The sequence below is a fragment of the Euleptes europaea genome, chromosome 12 (assembly GCF_029931775.1).
Source record: "Euleptes europaea isolate rEulEur1 chromosome 12, rEulEur1.hap1, whole genome shotgun sequence".
NCBI classification, from domain to species: domain Eukaryota; kingdom Metazoa; phylum Chordata; class Lepidosauria; order Squamata; family Sphaerodactylidae; genus Euleptes; species Euleptes europaea.
Window position 1 is genome coordinate 17,560,265 of NC_079323.1, and position 21,256 is coordinate 17,581,520.

At 43.5% G+C, this 21,256-nt stretch overlaps 1 protein-coding gene across 6 annotated transcripts in view; it reads left to right on the forward strand.

Moving 5' to 3' along the window:
• The window catches only part of GRIA4 (glutamate ionotropic receptor AMPA type subunit 4), a 254,524-nt gene that overhangs the window by 70,440 nt on the left and 162,828 nt on the right, over positions 1-21,256 (forward strand). For all 6 annotated transcript variants that reach the window (XM_056858902.1, XM_056858903.1, XM_056858905.1 and 3 more), the window contains exon 3: positions 14,817-15,056. In XM_056858902.1, coding sequence (XP_056714880.1) covers positions 14,817-15,056 — 240 coding nt within the window. The remainder of the gene's footprint in view (positions 1-14,816; positions 15,057-21,256) is intronic.

Here is a 21,256-nt window from a genome sequence, read left to right on the forward strand (position 1 = left end):
TATCGGCTGGAGATCAGTTGTAATAGCAGGAGATCTCCTGCTAGCACCTGGAGGTGTGTCAACACCCACACCTTTCATAATAGTCTCCCACCACTATTAAAGGCATAGGAACCCCTTGCATCTGGTTATATTAGAAAGACATAAATCCAAGGGTTACGTTTTTCAATGGATTGAGTTCTTTGGTTCTATTTCCAACAGATCCTTCCCTCCCCCCCCCCACCCAATAACTGAAAAAAAAAACACATATCTAATAATTTTCCACTGGACTGAGTGAGACTCCCCCACCCCCAAATATACAGTAGCAATAATTGCAGTCCTAGAGTTTACTTGAAAGTGAGTTCTGCTGTGATCACTGGGGGCCTACTTCTGCATAAACACGCTTAGGCCCATTACGGCAGTCTTTTTGATTGTTTAGCTAACAAAACGAGAAAGCTCTGCTGTCTAGAGGGTTTAAAACTGCAGCAACGGAGGCTTGGGTTCCTTCTGTGTTTGTGCGCCTACAAACAACACTAATCCATTATTCTTAGGACAGCCAGCCAGTGTGGTTCTGCAGAGAGAAGCAGCCCTCACAGCGGCCGTGGCTGCACTTATCTATTTTGCCTGATTGATTTGGTTTGGGATGTAAATTACCAGCTCTTTGGTTTTGCTCCTGATGCTTTGTTCATGCCATTGTAAGAATACATGCTCTTGCACATGCGTGTGTTGTTCTTAATAAGACGTTTGAGAATTAGAAACTAATATATGTAAATTAAGATTGTAAAACATTTTTTTTAATGAAAATGCAAGTATTAACAGGGTTGGAAATAAGAGGTAGCTTGAGGCCATGGCTGTAACTAACAGGCCATTTAAATGTTATTAGCATTAGGCCCAATGGAGTCATAGTAAAAAGTACAGCTGCAGTAGAATCGAAGCTTGCAGCCTGGGTGAGATTTTATTCCAGCAACTGCAGCTGTGAGCTGTGCTAACTATTTCTGATCTTTTCCCTCCACCCACTGAAAAAGGCTGCCACAAAAAAAAATCTACCAGCCTTCCACAACGCCTGGGGCAGACTTTGCAATATTTTGTTATTTTGAAAAGCGGTTTTAATAGCAAAGTAATTTAAAGGATATTGGAGTTTTATTGCAAATGACGTGCTCTTGCATTATTTACATCCAAGATTTTAAATCACTTGCTTGTTTAATCAAACCCCCCCCTTTTTTTTTGCATTTTAGGTTTGAAAGACAGGAGAAGGAAGAAATATGTGCAGAATTTATAGTTCTCTTTTATCACTGCATATTTCTAGAGTAGCAAACATACTGAAAGGCTTACAATGTAAAAGTTTTATTTAAGCAGATATCCTAGTACTTCTACAGCTATTAAAGAACTATTGCATAAAAGAAAATTATTAAAAGCATCCGGAATGAGTTCAAACTGATGCATTTAACAGCTGTTACACCCTGTTACTCTCAATTGCCCTGCTGCTTGTTAAAGAATACAATTGTTTGTTTCACTCAAAGAAGAGAAGAAGCAGTAATGTCCTAACATTATATTGTGCCTTTACATTTTACATGGAGGGTTGGATCCAGCAGAAGGTGTGAGGATTATCTCAACATTCCCCTCCCCCCAGCAGATCCTTTCACTCCCCACCCCCAAATATTATTCCTGGGGTCTCAGCACCCTTGTAGTCAGAAGGCTGTGGGTGGCTGCAATGAAAGGAGTGAAATTTTCCCCTCTGTGTTTTTCCGTCAGTGGAACTATGGCTATGGAAGAGTGAGACCTACATACAAACCTTTGCGGTCCTTATGAGACATCACCTATTAAGGCAAATATATATTTGCTGCTGATACAGGTCGCTGAAGAAGCCATATGCGAAACATGGTCCAGATCTAGACGACACGTCTGACATCCTTTTCTTGTGGCTCTGCTCCAATATTTGGAATAATCAATAGACTTTGATATCAATGGATGCCCCTATGGGTTATATATTTTGACTTATTTGTTGCTTGAGGATTTGTGATATCCCTGGAAGAATAATATATTTATTGGATTGCATTTTGTAAATTTTGTATCTTGTACTATTTTGTACATATTTTTGTGTATATATTTTTTCACTATTGCACTTTATAAAATTCACTTTAATTTGCTTTGAATTGTCATAGTGCTGTTTTGGGTTGCTACAACCTCCAGGTACTAGCTGGAGATCTCCCACTATTACAACTGATCTCCAGCCGACAGAGATCAGTTCACCTGGAGAAAATGGCCGCTTTGGCAATTGGAATCTATGGCATTGAAGCCCCTCCCCAAACCCCTCCCTCCTCAGGCTCCACCCCCAAAACCTCCTGCCGGTGGCGAAGAGGGATCTGGCAACCCTATCCTCACTATAGCCCATACACCCAAACAGCTGCTTTTCTGTGCAGGTCTCATGGTTCCAGGAATAGTATCCCCAGAGAGCCAAAGAAGTTGCTGGAAGTTCATCTCCGTGGCTTCTGTGCAGTCCCGCATGGGACTACGCTTGCGCAGGCCAGCCGCGGAGAACTGACGAGAAAGCTTTTAGGAGCTTCAGAGCGCCTGGCGCGCTCCCCCTCCCCTCCGTCTGTCAGGCCTGCTCGCTGTATCTGAGATGGTTTTGTTTTCTCACAGACTCTCGTTCAAGGACTGTTTATCTAACTGCTCGTATTCCTATTCCCTTTGAAGCTAGTAGGTGCCCGTGGGAGCCTTGGTGCTTCTAGACTGTTTGGAGTTATGTCCTGAGACTGTATTGCTGCTGCTTTTCTGGTTTCCCATATAATCAAATGCTTGCCATTTCCCCTCCATTCCTGCCTTTGGACTTCTAAGCTCTGCTTGTCTCTGTTACCAGTAAACCTACTCTTTTTGACTACTAAGTCTCCTGGTGTGGTTTTTGGGTTTCTATGGACCAAGTGCTTACATGAAGGCAGGAATGGAGGGGAAATGGCAAGCATTTGATTATATGGACAGGGGCTCCCATTTTCCCTTCCCTGCATTGCCATTCTAAGGTCTCGTTTCATGCCTGTGTCTCCCATGACCCAGTGTCTGGTTACCATGAGGTCTGGTTACCATGAGGACAGCTTTTAACAAATAATCATTTACTGACCATGATCTATTATTCTTATAACCAATCCTAATTTTTATCATAGTGGCATTACGATCAGATAAAGGTAAAATCTCCGGGCTAGGTAAAATCTCCGGGCTATCTGAAATATTCATTAAAGTTTTAGAAAGCCATATCATATGCCTCTGTCTCTCCCTCTGTATGTGCCCTAGCAGATGTTACCATAAGGCATGCTCCTTAAACTTAAAAGTTACAGAGGTTCTAAAGGGTTCTTATTACCTTGGAGCCTTTGCTCAGGCATGCAGGCCTCCAGCAGGCTCCAAGTGACAGTTCAGTCTGCCTCAATGGAATCAGCACAAAAGAGAACCTCCTCCTTGACCCAAGAAGTTAAACTATCTCTGTTTGCCCCCCTTGGGGGGGGGAGAGAAGACTTTCCTGAATCTCCAGGAAGGGACTCGTCTCGCCTTTTAAACCACCAAACTCTCTATTCCCTGCTAAAATTCACCTTTCTAGCTAAGAGTGGGGTGGGGTGGGGTGGGGTGGAGGTTAACCATCCCATCGTATCTGGCCAGGCCTGCCATCTGTATTTCTAAAATCTTGTTGGGTGAGACTGGCGAGTGATTGACTTCCCCCCTATCGCCTGTTCTCTGCCATGAGGCACTGGAAAACCTTTTAAAACGAAAGGTGAAGGTTTTGCTCAGCCTAAACTTCTAAAGAAATATGCATTTCTCCACAAAGACCAACACAATTTCCAGGGTAGAAGCTTCTGAGAGTCAAAGCCCCCTTTGACTCTCGGAAGCTTCTACCTTGGAAATCTTGTTGGTCTAGGTGCTACTGGACTCAAATCTTGCTCTTCTGCTGTGGACTAACATGGCTGCCCACCTGAAAATAATCTTTCACCTTCTTCCAGGACACCTCAGGGGTCAACTTTGATTTTTTGAACAGAGAACAGCCCTTGCATGCTGAACAACATTGTCTGGAATCCCACTGTCTGGCACACGTGCTTGCCTACCCCAGTTTTAAGTAATGTTTAGTAGGAACCCATTGATCTGTAATACATTTCTCTGTTTTGTTTCACAGTTAAGCAGGCTTAAAGCAGCAGTGTTTTAAAAGGCAAGGAAACTTGCCAATAGATCTACAACAAACAAAAGACAGTATTTTTTCACATAATTAATTACATGATTAATTATGGAATTCACTTCCTGAGGATGGAGAGCTCGGCTTAAAAATCTTTTTAAAAGGTTTAGATAGATTAGCGGATAATAGCTTTGTCAACAACTATTAGCCATAAAAGGAACCTCCATATTCTGAGCATCAGATTCCAGGGAAAATAGAGAGTATTATCTATCATGATATTCTTGTAGAATTCCAGAAACCCCTCTATGAGTACTGTTGAAGAGCTGGATTGGATGAGCTTTAATCTGATTCAGCAAGGTCATTCTCATGTTCTGAATTTCCTAAATTTGATACTGTCATTTCTAACCTTGATTTTTTGGCATTTTTAAAGGAAGGATGTTTTAATGTTGTTGTATCAATGGCTGAAATTTAGAAAGTTTCAATTTCACTAATGAAAGATGCCTTCTACCAGCTCAAGGAATCTTGATCTGGCAGAAGAGGTGAATTCTAAATGATGATTTATTTGCAGTCAACAAGCAATTTCCCCTGGTTGGGTTAGTCAGAAGTCCTGTGTAAGTGTTTGTGTGCAGTGATTTTTCCCCCTTCTGTGGCCTGGTTTGCTTGTTTTACTAAATTTGTTCCTTCCTCAGTGGAGTAAATGGGCACCTGTGATCTAAGCCTGCATGGTAGGGCTGTCAAAAAAAAAAATTCGGTACAGTTCGGATTCGGCAGAATTTGACCCTTGTGGGTTCGGTATGTGCCGAAGTCCGAACTCCCCGGTAATTTGGTGGGATCCGGAGTTCGGGGGAAAATTCGGGCCCCAGCGCGCCTTCAGAGGGATTCCCTGAAGGCGCGCGGGGGCCCTTTAAACTGATCTGAGCCTCCCAGCTGGGCGGCACAGATGAGTTTAAATGACAGCCCGCGCCTCTCCAGCGGAGCCCGCTGGGCGGGCTGCCCTTTAAACTCATGTGTGCCTCCCGGCCGGGAGGCGCAGATGAGTTTAAAAGATAGCCCGCGCCTCTCCAGCGGAGCCTGCTGAAGGGGGGCGGGCTGCCCTTTAAACTCATCTGCGCCTCCCGGCCGGGAGGCTCAGATCAGTTTAAAGGGCAGCCCGCGCCTTTCAGCGGGCTCCCCTTAAGGGGGGCCGAATTTGCCGAATTTATTCGCGAACTCCCGAACTCGCTGAATTCGGGGGCCCCGGTTGCCCGCCAGTTTTGAGTTCGGATCCGTCCGAACAGAAAATCACCGAATATGGGGAAATTCGGTTGATTTTCAGTTCGGACCGAACCGAATTGACAGCCCTACTGCATGGTGTAGTGGTTAAGAGGGGTGGACTCTAATCTGGAGAACCGGGTACGATTCCCCACTCCACCTGAAGCCTGCCGGGTGACCTTGGGCCAGTCACAGTTTTCTCAGAACTCTCTCAGCCTCACCTACCCCACAAGGTGCCTGTTGGGGGGGGGAAGGGGAGTGAAGGAGATTACGGGAGGGACTGTGGCTCAGTGGTAGAGCATCTGCTTGGCATGCAGAAGGTCCCAGGTTCAATCCCCAGCATCTCCAGTTAAAGGGACTAGGCAAGTAGGTGATGTGAAAGACCTCTACTGCCAGTCTTAGTAGACAATACTGACTTTGATGGACCAAGGGTCTGATTCAGTACAAGGCAGCTCCATGTGTTCATGTGTTCATGAGATTGTACAGATGCTTTGAGGCTCCTTTCGGTAAAGAAAAGTAGGGTATAAGAACCAACACTTCTTCTAACAGTATGATACAACTTTTTTTTGTATTTGTTTATTTCATTGAAACATTAAGTTACTGTTTGAATTTGTTTTTGCTGTTCTCCCTGAAGTGTTCAAATAGCTTCTTACACCATGTCCTCTGAAGTCCCAACTCTGTACAGTTGAACAGTGTTGTTTTCTCCCTTTTGCATATTAACAGAGTCTGAAGAAGAGTGGCTAAGCTGCCCTGAGCCCTGCTGGATGGGGACAGGAGTGGGGTAAAAGTTGAATAAAATAAAGACATAAATAAATAATGTGTGTGACTAAACTGCCAGACCTCACCCAGGCCCGTTGCAGGTCATCTAGGGTTGCCAGGTCCCCCCTCTCCTCCAGTGGGAGATTTTTGGGGCGGAACTGGGGCAGGGATCGCAAGCGTGCGGCCATGCCGACACAATTATGTTGCTTCCGGTTTACACCCGGAAGCACCGCATTGCAACGGGTCGCTTTATCACTCAAACCCCCAACCCCCCAACCCCCCAAAACCTCCTGAGCTGGCCGATGGATCCAAGCGATCTGGCAACCTTAAGGTCATAGCTACATTCTTAAATATTGAATTGCACAAAGCAAACAAGAGAGTAAGACTCAAAAGTAGCAGGGAGAATAGGAGGTAGATTGGCCTTAATACCTGTAATCTATTTCTGAAAGCTGGCCAGTCGGAGGTTTTCATGATTCTGATAAAAGGCTTTTGGTCACACGAAAATTGCTCCAGGCATCTATCTGTTTAGTCTGACCTTGGGAATGTCACTTTTATCTGCAGTCCTAAAAACATCCACACCACGGTAACCACTGAAGTCGGAATTGTATCACCTCTTTTATTGTCAGCACCTTCTTACTGGCTCTGTCAAAATGATAACACCATGCTGTAGCTGAAAAAGAAAAAATAATAATTCTGCTTTTACATCTTAGACTTCTCTCAGCGGCCCATTTTCAGAATGAACCAAGGCTTTTTAATATGCACACCTGAGCGTCAAGGACTTTGAAACTTATGCTGCATTAGCCAGCACCAGGCCTGTAGGCTATCTAGCATAGGGTTGCCAGCCTCCAGGTACTAGCTGGAGATCTCCTGCTATTACAACTGACCTCTAGCCGATAGAGATCAGTTCACCTGGGAAAAAATGGCCACTTTGGCAATTGGACCCTATGGCATTGAAGTCCCTCCCCTCCCCAAACCCCGCCTTCCTCAGGCTCCACCCCCAAAACCTCCCGCTGGTGGCAAAGAGGGACCCGACAACCCTAATCTAGCACTGTAGGTACTCAGTCCTTTGTGGTACATAAGAGAATTGGCACCTGCAACTGGCAGGCAGTTGTTAGCTTTTTGGATTGTCTGTGCCTGAAATGAGTACCAGGAATGTGGACCTCTGCCCGTGCTTGGTCAACAGTGCAATATTTTCTGTCTATGGCAATTCAAGAATCAGCCCTGGCTCATAATTCAGGTGTCATGCTCTGGCTCTACCTCAAGTGCTCGCACCATTTCTCTCAATAGACGCCAGGAATCCTGGCTACCAATTAGGGTATGCAGTTCTTTTAAGTCTTAAAAACCCACATCTAAATGACAGATACAAACTGAGTAGTATGACATGTGGGAGGGGAAGTGTCATGGTATAACCCAATTTCATCACATCTTGGATTGTGGTCCAAGGAAGGGAGAGGCTGTGGCTCAGTGACAGAGCATCTGCTTGGCATGCAGAAGGTCCCAGGTTCAGTCGCCGGCATCTCCATTTAAAGGGACTAGGCAAGTAGGTGATGTGAAAGACCTCTGCCTGAGACCCTGGAGAGCCGCTGCTGGTCTGAGTAGACAATACTGACTTTGATGGACCAAGGGCCTGATTTCGTATAAGGCAGCTTTCATGTGTGTTCGTGCGGTCAAATGACTGTAAATAAACAAAACTGAAACTGATCTCGGAAGCAAAGCAGGGTCAGCCCTGGTTGGAATTTGCATGGGAGATCACATGGGAAGGCTGGGGTTGCTCTGCAGAGGAAGGCAATGGCAAAGGTAATGTGTATCTGGAGCATTTCAGCGAGTTGAGTTGAGAACTGTTTTACTACATTGATATGTTAATACAGGATAATTGGTAGAATACACTGTATAGGCTTCTTGTTCAAGAACATGCTTCATAGTTGTTTTTAACTTTTTAAACTTTATTGTTTCCTGGAAGTTTACAGATGTACTTTTAAATAAAACTTGAAAACTCACTTGTGCATTTGGCTCTTGGTTCTCAGACAGCAGGTTCCTTCCCTTGAGGCTAGGGCTGCTGACCTGGAGGAGGGAGAGGGAGAAGTTTGGGGACGAGACCTTCAGGGACTTACCGGAACAGTCCCACTCCTGTGCTGATAGCTCTTCTGCTGTTGGGGAACGTGAGGTCGGAAGGCAGCAGCAGTCTGAGGAAGAGGGATGTGACTCCTTAGAAGGGACCCCTTTCTTGGGTGGTGGACCAATATACTTGGGTTGGGGAGAGGTGGACTTTTCATAGTGGGTGATTTGATTATTAGAGATATAGAGAGAGAGGTCTGTGACCGGCACTGACTGCATGATGACTTGCCTGCTTGGTGCAAAGGTTGTGGACATCATGTGATAGATAGATAGATAGATAGATAGATAGATAGATAGATAGATAGATAGATAGATAGATAGATAGATAGATAGATAGATAGATAGATAGACAGAGAGAGAGAGAGAGAGAGAGAGAGAGAGAGAGAGAGAGAGAGAGAGAGAGAGAGAGAGAGATACATAGATACATGGATATATAGATAGATGGGAGGGAGGGATACATAGGTTGATAGTTCTGGGGAGGAGTCAGCAGTCATGGTGCCTATTGGCACCAGTAACATTGGGAAATGCAGTTGCGTGGAAAACTGCATAGAGGAAAAATTTAGGTTACTAGGCAGGAAGTTAAACGCCAAGTTTTCAAAGATAGCATTCTCAGGAGTGCTACCAGTTCCACATACAGGGGCAGCTAGACAGGCTGAGAACGGGGCGGGGGGGTCTCAATGCGTGGATGAGAAAGTGGTACCAGGAGGGTTTAGATTTGTTAGGCACTGCAGAACTTTCTGGGACAAGTCAAATCTGTACAAAAGAGATGTTGGCGATTAATATTTAAAAGGTGGCAGGATAGCTTTAAACTATTCCCAGGGGGAAAGATGACAGGAGCTGGGGAGTTTGGGACAAACCAGTCCAAAGGGATGATTGTGTAAACACTCAGGGTAATATTGATAGGAGCATAATAGAACTTGGGAGTGGGGATAGGATAGCGAAGGAGGACCGTGTGTGGTGACTAAGGGGCCAAGGGAGGCAAGGGTTGCTGGAGATGGAAACATATTATAGGTTACTATAATATAATTATAGGTTTGGAGCAGTGGACTCTAATCTGGAGAACCGAGTTTGATTCCCCACTCCTGCACATGAGCGGCAGAGGCTAATCTGGTGAACTGGATTTGTTTCCCTGCTCCTATACATGAAGCCAGCTGGGTGACCTTGGGCTAATCACACTCTCTCAGCCTCACCTACCTCACAGGGTGTCTGTTGTGGGGGGGGGGGAAGGAAGGTGATTGTAAGCCAGTTTGATTCTTCCTTAAGTGGTAGAGAAAGTCGGCATATAAAAACCAACTCTTCTTCTTCTTCTAGTATAGCGTGACCGATACTGTACAATATTTTAGTCCTGTTTACTGCCTGGCTATGGTTTACACAATCTACAACAAAAACTATATGCACCTACTTTTACTGAATTTCATTTAGTGGAATTGTTGCTGAAAATACTAGTAATATATAGAGAAATTGCTGGGATTATGATTTCTTCCCTTCCTGAAAATTAATAGTATTTTGTTTGAAGTAGCTACAGGGGGAGGGATGTGCTTATGAGTAGTCACTTTAGAGCTGCTATATTTAAACCTCTATTTTTATTAGAACAAGCCATCAGGTCCATAACAACCCTTTCATTTTAAACTAGAAGTATTCTCCCCCTTCCCGTGCAGAAACAAATACTAGTTTTTAAAATGAGCCAATTTTCTTCCTTTTCAAGATAAAAAAGAAACAAGAATTATGATGGTCCATCAAAGCCTTTCTACTTAAAGGGGGTAGAGAATCTAATCACAAAGACTATCCTTCCCCTGCCCCCTTAATTAATAATGGAAAAGAGGGCTACATTTATAATGCATTTTATAAGTGTAGAAAATGCAGTAAAGAAATGCTGTTCTTTCAGGCCATGCCTCATGTGATGCTGGGATTTGTGTTTGGATTCTCAAGTGTGTCATTGAGTAGCAAAAAGCAGCCAGCCTCAGCCCTAGCTAAATGGGAGGGGAAGGGGGAGAAGAAGTTGGTTTTTAAATGTCAACTTTCTCTACCACTTAAGGAAGAATCAAACTGGCTTACAATCACCTGCCCTTCCCCTCCCCACAACAGACACTCTGTGAGGTAGCTGGGACTGAGAGGGTGTGACTAGCCCAAGGTCACCCAGCTGGCTTTGTGTGTAGGAGTGGGGGAACAAGTCCAGTTCACCAGATTAGCCTCCACCACTCGTGGAGGAGTGGGGAATCAAACCCGGTTCTCCAGATCTGAGTCCACTTCTCCAAACCACCGCTCTTAACCACTACACCACTCTAACACTTCCCCCTGTGCCATTTCCCCAAATGGGAATCACCCCAAGCAGCTGCTTTAATCCCTAGGAGACAAACATATATCTTTTGTGCCTTACTTTTTGTTCATACAGCATCTAAGTGTAGCCATACAGGAGGGAATAGCATTGGGGAGATGCTGTTCCCTAGCATCAAAAGGGGAGGGGCTGTGGCTCAGTGGTAGAGCCTCTGCTTGGCATGCAGAAGGTCCCAGGTTCAATCCCCTGGAATCTCCAGTTAAAGGGACTAGGCAAGTAGGTGATGTGAAAGACCTCTGCCTGAGATCCTGGAGAGCCGCTGCTGTCTGAGCAGACAATACTGACTTTGATGGACCCAGGGTCCGATTCAGTAGAAGGCAGCTCAATGCGTTCATCATGGTCCTGTTCCATATTGTCCTCTCCCCACACTGCTGCTTTTTCCCACTCAAGGAAATATCTATCAATCCAGGCATATATCTGCATTTGGATCTTATTCTTGTTTTTACCAAGAGGATCATGTGACTTTTTGAGATAGGAGAGGACAAATGGAGTAGGGAAAGCCATAGCCCAGGAGCAGAACATCTGCTTGGCATGCAGAAGGTCCCAGGTTCAATGCCCAGCATCTCCAGCTGAAACGACCGGGTAGTAAGTGATGTGGAAGACCTCTGCCCAAGAACTTGGAGGGCTGCTGCCAGTCTGAGTAGACAGTACTGACTGTGGTGGATCGATGACCTCCTTCAGTACAAGGCAGCTTCATGTGTTTGTGTGTGTGTGTTGCCTTGCCTTTCTCTTCCTTTCCTCCCTCAGAATTTTCTGGTTGAAACTTAAAGTATGCGTAAGGTGGGACTGGTGAGACTATATTCATGGCAAGGGAAACCTTATTGTTTCAGTCCTCCTGGAATCTTCCTCGGTCTTCCAGCTGCTGAATTTCTCAGAAATCAGAAATTAAGATGCAGTATAAGCGGTCAGATCCCCAGGGTTTTTAACAACCCTTTGTTTCAAACTCTGTGTGTGAAAATGTTGATATACAGTTTCTAAATTCATCATGTGTGGTATATAATAAGTGTCTGTGATTTGTGTGTGTGTGTGGGTATGTTAGGCAAGTAGTACTGACATTATAAACAATGTTATCCTATTCTATATGTAGTAGACAGTGAAATTTGAACCACAAGAGAAAAAGTCTTGGTGAATTAGTCACATCTTTCAGATTCTTACTTTTAATATTTCCAGTGAGGATCTTTGCAGTTCTTGTTGTACAATATCAATAGCAAAGTCTGTTAAGATGATTTGCATATTGTGCAATTATGACATTCAGAATGTATTGTAACAGAAAAAAATACACTTAACTAATGCTAATTTACAGCTGATTTTAATTTTCATTTCTCATTCAGTTTATACAAAATGCACTGTAAGTTTCATCTATTATCTCAAGAATTCTTCCTGGGCTGAAACTGTCTTTTAGAGATAATTCATAAGAATTATTCATGAAAAGCCAACCTTATAATTAATTAAAATATATAACAAGAACTCTGTTTGATTTTAAATATGCTCCTTTGTTGGTACTAATATAAATAAAATTGCACCCTTCCAAATTATGACATGATGTAATATTATTAAGCAGGGGACCTGCCATTGTTTCTAGAGGAGTATATGGAATGTTTAATATCTTCCTCAAGTTCTTGAAGTCCATGTTATTTTAGTAAGTTGCCATTCTTTGTGGATCTGATAGGTCTTTTATGCATGGCTGTTTCATTCGCCATCACCCCTCCGACAACTTCAGGTCTTTGAGTCAATTATGCATGCCGTTTCTGATTGTCAGAGGTCGCCTCGCTCTCCCCCTGCTTTTCCCCGCATTTTTCCTGTGTTTGCAAATTTGAGATAAAATAGGTCTCTGAAAATGTGGGCAAAACACGGGGAAACACAGGGGGAGAGTGAGGCAACCTCTGACGGTCAGAAATGGCATGCATAATCAACACAAAGACCCGAAGTAGTCGGAGGGGTGATGGCGAGTGAAACAGTTATGCATAAAAGACCATAGAGTAAAGAGAAGCTCTCCAGTGGTTGACGTTGTGATCAGAGTCTCCTCTTCTCATGTGAAGATGGTGACTGCAACTCTCAAACGAAAGATTGTGTGCTGGGTGGGGTTCTATCTTGAAAGGATCCTCCTTATCATGAAAGGCTGTATGGTCTAGTAGATAAAACTAGGGATTGTTCAGGTGCTCACCGATTAAGCAAGTGTGTGATGCTTCTATGATGCTGATTTAATTGGTGGACTATAGGTGGCCCTCAGGTTATTGTTACATAAATTACAGTGCCATTTTTTAAAAAACAAAACTTCAAATCATTTTTTTCAGCTGTTAAGAAGGAAGTACAGTTTCTCATTCAGAATTTAAGACTGAGGAAAGCACCCAGGTTCAGAATATGTGCATTGGTTTGTCTATTTAATGCTGAAATCACAAGCACAAAGACTGGGCATCATTTGAAATTGAGCTTGCCACTAATGGCTGATAGATTAACAGTGCAATCCTAAACTCAGTTACACCCTTATAAACCGATTGACTTCAGTGCATTTAGAATTGTACCGTAAGGGTTTCAGGTGCTGTTTTTTGGCTTACAGTAAAAGTATTATGAGAACTGGAAATGCGTATTATTGTTTTTATTTATTAAAACATTTGTACCCACCTTTCCTCATGGTTCAGAGTGGCTTATGAGTCCCTTATTTTTTTTAATGCTGTCAGCATCATTAGGTGAACTTTGGGTCTAGCTCCAAAAAAGGAGGCATACATGTAATGGCAGAACCATTCATTCGCAGGCCGTCTTCTGCAAGTTGCTCTCTTGCTCAGTACTCCATTTTAACAAATAATCCAGAAATAATCATTATTTGCCTCTGTGAATTAAGTCCAGAAAGTAAAGATTTATAAAGCCTTTTAATGTTCTGTTATGTTTCATGAATGTGAATGAGCATTAGAGGCAAGGTAGGACGTGATATGATGTCATTCCTATTGTAAAAAGGTCACTTGAATTCACAATTCAGATTTTGAGAGCAATTGGTTTTTTAAAAAAGAGTTTATTATTATTACAACACACAGGAACAATTAGTATATTTAACATCTGTATATAGAACTTATTACATACATTTCTAATAATTCATTTCTATACTAAGTTTCAGTAGAGTGCTTTCACAATAACTCTTCCACTCATTTTCATCTACATTCGCTTATGAGAAAAGCTTCATTTTAAAAATAATCTTTATTAAATCTTTCCCTTTTTGCTTTAATTGTCATCTGAACCGCCAGCCATATATGTATTAAAAACATTCAATTTTTCCAGAAATTCCAATCTTGGTCTGTTATGTATATAGGATGTTCGACTTGCCGTGACTTACTGTTTGTATTACTAATGCCAATAAAGTCTTCGTATTCGTATTCAACTTGCCATGACACCATATTCTGCCCATTTGTTTTTCCACTTTTTCAGAGCTGGACATTTGCCTGCTTTCCACTTTGCTGGGAATATTATTTTTTCCACTGTTACCATATATTTGAATAATTCATTATATATTTTTGGCATATTACTTGGTAATATATTTAATAACATACTGTAAGGGTGCATCACAAACTTAATTTTTTTAAAATCTTTTGCATTTCATTATTGATGAATACCCAGTATTTTCTTGCTTTCTTGCACGACCACCACTTTTGATAGAAGGATGCATCTATATTTTGGCATTAATTCCCACTGTATTTTCTGTTGACTTTTGTTATATCTTTGGGTGAAATATACCATCTGTAAAACATGTTATACCAATTCTCTCTTGAATATTTTTTCGGCTGGGATATACTGAATGCATATCCTTAATTATCAGTGGTGAGTTGATCTTTTATGCTTAAGAACTTAAACACCATTGGAAACAAATCTGGTCCCATTAGGGTTGCCTGCCTACCTACCTCCATGTGGAGCCTGGAGATCTCCAAGAACTACAACTGATCACCAAAATACAGAGATCATTTCCCTGGATAAAATGGCTGTTTTGGAGACTGGCCTCTGGCTTTATAACCCACTGAGCTCCCTCCCCAAATCCCACCTTCCCCAGGATCAACCCTCCAATACTCCAGGAATTTCCCAGCCCAGTTAGTAACCCTCGGTTCCATGTACTGTCAACCTCAGAAACCGATGTACACTGACCTTGCCTCCTCTATAGTTGATGCTGACTCAGGTATCATAATAACCAGGAAAAGTTGGATGCAATATTATTTGTAATCTCATGTTTTTCTCCATGTTTTCTTTCAGTCTGCTCCCAGTACTCAAGAGGAGTTTTTGCCATTTTTGGACTGTACGATAAAAGATCAGTACATACCTTGACCTCATTCTGCAGCGCCTTGCACATCTCTCTCATCACACCAAGTTTTCCCACCGAGGGCGAGAGCCAGTTTGTGCTGCAACTGAGGCCTTCCTTACAGGGAGCACTGCTAAGTTTGCTGGGCAATTACAAATGGAACCGCTTCGTCTTCCTTTACGACACTGATAGGGGTAAGTAGTTGGCATTTCCTGCACCGTGTAACTGCCACGAGAAGTGTTTATGTACCTTGGAAAGGGTACTTGGGGAAAACATCAGCTGCAGGTGACCATCCTGAAGGAAGACGAAACTTCTTAGATATCTGAGTGTTTTGTTTGCTTCTGTTTTAAAAAGTAACCTTTTTTTTTTTTAATGGAGCTCATTTAATTTTCTTTCCATGATTTTTAAACTTACATTCTAGTCTTTTGGATGGGTTGATTGAAGGCCCTTCACGTTCACAGTTAATAATTCCAGTGTAAGAATGGGCACAATCTGGACATAGTTAAGCACTTCTAAGCCCAATTTATTTCAGTTTTAGAATCATAGAATCCTAGAGTTCGAAGGGACCACCAGGGTCATCTAGTCCAACCCCCTGCACAATGCAGGAAATTCAAAACTACCTCCCCCACACACACGCAGTGATCCCTACCCCATGCCCAGAAGATGGCCAAGATGCCCTCCCTCTCATCATCTGCTTAAGGTCATAGAATCAGCATTGCTAACAGATGGTCATCTAACCTCTTCTTAAAAACCTCCAGAGAAGGAGAGCTTACCACCTCCCGAGGAAGCCTGTTCCATTGAGGAACCGCTCTGTTAGAAAATTCTTCCTAATGTCTAGACAGAAATTCTTTTGATTTAATTTCAACCTGTTGGTTCTGGTCCGACCTTCTGGGGCAACAGAAAACAACTTGGCACCATCCCTCTATATGACAGCCCTTCAAGTACTTGAAGATGGTTATCATATCACCTCTTGGAGGCTGGGAGCATTGAAGGATATAAAAGTGTTCAACTTTGGCTGCATCATGCATAGATTCAAAAGCAACATATGCTCTGCTAAGGTTTGGTATCATCTGTGTTAATGGAAATGTGCTAATTTTGACTAATTTTGCATAACTAGTTACCTGCAGCCCTTTCTTACTGTGAATCACTGTGGTGGTTCTTTGCGACTCAGTATGGAAGTATTTGTCATAGTGTACCATTTAGTCTGGGGTGTACTGTTTCTGTTCTTTGTTTGTTTCTAAAATACTCAGATAAGTATGCTTTGAAATACAGCTTTAAAACGTACTGAGCCATTGATGTGTTTGTTCATTTCTGCAATGCAATCTATTCTGTGATCAAGCTGCAGTAATTAGGAATCAAGCACGTGGGGACACAAACAAATGATTGTAAGTCTTCCCAATCCAATGCCAAAAATATTTTCAGTTTTTTAAAAATAAAAACACCCCCAACCCTCACACAGCGAAAATCCACCTTTCTGATCTAAATTCCAAACTGATACAGTTTGCAACATGCAATGCCGTACCAAGGGCAGCTACAGAACCTCATTTCTGACGATATGATATTTGTAAGTTATACTTCAGAAACTTATCTCAGCACCTTTGAAACCATCAATGTCGTTTTTGAAGTGGGAGTGAAAACAGAAGTTATAATGCTATTTTCCTACATTTGCAACACTCCAAAGAGGGGCAGGAAAAATAATGAAAGCTCTAGTAGCATCTGAAAAACTTAACATTTTTTTTTGTCTTAATTTTCCCAGACTTTCTGATAAGGTTGCTTTGGCCCATGCCACAATTCATTTATTAGGGTTGGATCCAAAGGTTGTTTTCTACAGTGGAGGGGGGGGGGAGCATTTTTCCCAATCCCTGTTCTCACTGCAGAGCCCTGCTTTGCTCCACTCTGTTGCTGAGGTGGTCTCCTGTTCCGCCACAAGAAGCAGTTGGGGTAGGGTTGCCAACTGCCCGGTAGTAGCAGGACACCTCCTGCTAATTCAACTGATCTCCAGCCGAAAGAGATCAGAATGCCTGGAGAAAAATTGCTGCTTTGGCAACTGGACTCTATGGCATTGAAGTCCCTCCCCTCCCCAAACCCCGCCCTCCTCAGGCTCCGCCCCAAAAATCTCCCGCCGGTGGCGAAGAGGGACCTGGCAACTAGGGCTGTCAATTCGGTTCGGCCCGAACTGAAAATCAGCCGAATTTCCCTTAATTCGGCGGTTTTTAGTTCGGGAGGAACCGAACTCAAGACTGACGGGCAACCGGGGGGGCAGAATTCAGCGAGTTCGGGAGTTCGCGAATAAATTCGGCCAATTCGGGGCCGTCAGTAAGCAGCATAACCTTCAGTAAGCAGCATTCTCCTCCCCCGGCCAATCGGTGGCCAAGCTGGGTCTTCTTCTGGCCAATCAGTCAGGATTGAGTACTGGAGGAATGAGCTGATGTGCGGCCGGCCGGGGAAAGAGAGAGAGAGAGGGAAATCCTCATGTGTGTGTGAGGGGGTGCTTGTGCACATTCACTCCTTTCTGTGGCTGCAGGGGGTGCATTTTTTGGGGTACAGACCCCAAACTTTCAGGGGATATTCAGACAAGTTTTCTTAAGAGATCACCCAAGTTTTGTAAACATTGGGTCAGGGGGTCCCGAGATATGGGCTCCCCCCTTTTTCCTCTCCCCCCTTTTCCATTTTCGTGGCTGCAGGGGGTGCTTTTTTGGGGGTGCAGCCCCCAAACTTTTATCATAGCTTCAGAGAATCCCTCTTAAGAGACCACCCAAGTTTTGTAAAGATGAGTTCAGTGGGGGCTGAAATATCGGCTCCCCCCCTTTTCTCTTTCCGTGGCTGCAGGGGGCGCATTTTTGGGTGTGCCGACCCCAAACTTTCAGCGGAGCTTCAGTCAAGGCTTTTTAAGAGACCACCCAAGTTTTGTAAGCATTGGGTCAGGGGCCCCCAAGATATGGGCTTTCCCCTTTTCCCTATTGGGATGAATGGATCACCCTCGAGAGATGCATACATATGGATCTTATATTGGATACAAATGGAATCATATTGGATTACCCAGCCTCCCAGCCCCTCCTGCTGGAACAGAAGACAGCCACAGTAAGACCCCTTTGGGGGCTTTAATCTATAATTTTTCTTTTCTGTGTGTGTGTGGGGGGGGGAAGCAGAGTCTGTGTGTGTGTGTGGGGAGGGAGCAGTTTCTGTGGGTGGGGGGGGGGAAGCCAAAGGGGGCTTTTGCCGGTTCTGCCTGGGGTGTGTGTTCCCCCTCCAGTCTCTCTCTCCCTGGTTTGAGGGGGGGCTTCATTTTTATTCTTCAGGTTTTTCCTCATTCATAAGATCAGTTAGGTTATTTTGATGCTTGCTCAAAACTGGTTTTCAAATGGTGACTTAAAGAATGCATCTGCCTGATCCCAAGTCCAATGCAAAAGGAGAAATTCCACCCACTCCTGCTCATTATGCATAGCTAGCTGCCTCTGTCCCTTTCCATGGTATGCAAACTCCCAGGTGTCAGGTGTTGCTTTGCACTGTTGCAAAGGTGTTGCATTGCGTGCTTGTGTTGCTTTGCAGTTGTATTGTTTTGCAAAATTCTTCACACCTGCCCCGCCCTTTGCATGTTTGCAAAGGTGTTGCTTTTCAGTTGTGTTGCTTTGCAAAGTTCTTAGCACCTGCCCCGTCCTTGCTCTCATCAGCTGTTTGTCGGGGCTGGGAGCTTTGTGCTTGGGCTGCAAGCTCTGCTGAGAGATACACATTAAGGGTGGGGGGGACCCCTTTCAGGGCCCATATCTCAGCCCCCCCTGACCCAATCTTTACAAAACTTGGCGAGTCTTTCAATATACGTCCTTTGAAGCTCTGCTGAAAGTTTGGGACCTCTAAGCCCAAAAATCCCCCCCCCAGAGCCGCAGAAAGGCGCAATTGTGTTTTTAATGGCTTTATTCGGCCGAATTTTTTTTCCGAACTTTGAATTCCCGCCGAATTGAACGGATCCGAAGTGGGGGAGTTCGGACTTCAGCACGTACCGAACCCACAAGGGCCAAATTCGGCCGAATCCGAACTGTACCGAATTTTTTTTTTTGACAGCCCTACTGGCAACCCTAACTTTGGGACGCTTAGGAGGCCGGAGCTGGTGGTAAAGCTCTACTTTGGACCCAATCCGTAGTCTTGAAAACATTATAAGACTTGTCATTGTTTCTGCATTCGATACAAATAATGTAAAAAATTAATAAATGGACATTTAGATTGGTTGTAAGCCAAAGCAGCCATTTTCTCCAGGGGAACTGATCTCTATCGGCTGAAGATCAGTTGTAATAGCAGGAGGTCTCCAACTAATACCTGGAGGTTGGCCTCCCTAAGGCCTGCCATGGTCCTGGTTGGGGCAGGGGATCCTTCGCCCTGAGCTGCTGTTGCTCAGCCCCACTCCAAGTAGTGGCATAGGGGAAAAAATCTTGCCAGCCTCACGAGCAGGATGATGTCACTTCCATGTAAAATCCAGAAGCGACAGCGGTAGCTCTAGGAATCGCTGGAAATGTATTATTTCTGGCAGGCTTTTGCAAGTAGCTAACTGACCATGTACACTCCCCCCCCCCAATCTGTTGTGGATCTGTTTATGGATTTCATTTGCTGTGTTTAAAGTAATTGGATTTTGTTCATCTCATAATTTTTTTTGGTCCCCAATATTGCTCGAGTATTCTGCCAGACCTTTCGGGTGTCCTTTTCTTAGGACCTGTGGTATACATGTATCTGCTGCCTTATGCTGTCATTTGTTTTGTCCTAAATAAAGTTATATCAGCATACAATGATCTCTATCGGCTGAAGATCAGTTGTAATAGCAGGAGGTCTCCAACTAATACCTGGAGGTTGGCCACCCTAAGGCCTGCCATGGTCCTGGTTGGGGTCCTACGTTCAGGTTTAGGGAAGAGTAGGAGCCACAAGTACCTTTTGAGAAATCTAGGAGTTGTTCTTGCAATTGCCGACAGATTATTCATTTATTTATTTTCTTCTCATCTGTCTCTAAAAAAAGCCCCAAGAAGAATTAGACAAAACCAAACAATTGCAATATAATTAATCAATGATGTAGAATTCAAAACAACAGCACAAAATTTAGTAAGATGCTAGCTTCTATTAACTGGATTATGAAGATAACTCTACCTGGCAAATAACGAACAGACATCTGGGACTAGAAACAATCCACAATGAAACGTCTTAGGATCCCAAAATGATCTTCAAGGCCACCAGTTTGGGGGCCCTGTGGTGCATTTAGGAACCTCGAAATGCTCAGAGGCTTCTGCCGTATTTAATTGTTCCACTGTAGAACATTCTTAATTAAATATACTCCGCTGGATTCTAGATAGTCTTTGAGTTTTGTGAATGAGGCTGGGACTGAGATGCATTTTTTTTTCCAAAACAGAGTGAAAGACTGTGTGCAGAACTTGTAAGGCTACACAGGGTTGCCAGGAGCTATCAGGAAATGTGTGAGAATAGGAAAGGAAGTGTTATATTAGCTGAGGAAACTGGGCAGGAAGGACAAATCGGTGAACTTGACATTTTCATGGCAGAATTTCAGATTTATAACTATTTTGAAATTTAAATCAACCTATTCATGGAAGGCTGGTTTGTACTCATAATATCTCATTGTTTCCAAGTTGTGGAGAGTACATTTCCACTAGCACCTTTCCTAATTTTCAGCATTATTGAGATTTCAAATGGCATGGACTCTCTGGGAGAGTATGCAGTTGCCAGTGAAGTTGAAACTCAGAAAGATTTGTGTAGATAGATTTATTTAAAACATTTGTATACTGCCTTTCCAGCCAACTTAGGGTCCCCAAGGCAGGGAACAATCAAAGTATTACAACAGCAGGTAAAATACAGATATATATTATTATATTAAAAAGGTAAAGGTCCCCTGTGCAAGCACCGGGTCCTTCCTGACCTATGGGGTGATATCTATATATATAAACATATAAACACAGAGACACACAAACAGGAAGGAGAGCCCATGAAAGTTAGTGAGGGAACACCAGACACAATGAAAATGTTTTCAGCCACTGGAAGAAGACAACAGTAGAGATAAACAGACGAATCTCATGGCGCCAGCATGAACATATGAAGCTGCCTTATACTGAATCAGACCCTTGGTCCATCAAAGTCAGTATTGTCTACTCAGATCGGCAGCAGCTCTCCAGGGTCTCAGGTAGAGGCCTTTCACAGCACCTACTTGCCTAGTCCCTTTAACTGGAGACACCAGGTATTGAACCTGGGATCTTCTGCATGCCAAGCAGATGCTCTACCACTGAGCCATGGTCCTTTTATGGTGCTTACAACCTTTTTATGTTTTACTGGTTTCATGTTTTACTGGTTAAGCCACCTTGAGAAGGCTATATGGAGACTCATCTTAGAAATAGTCTAAATAAATAAA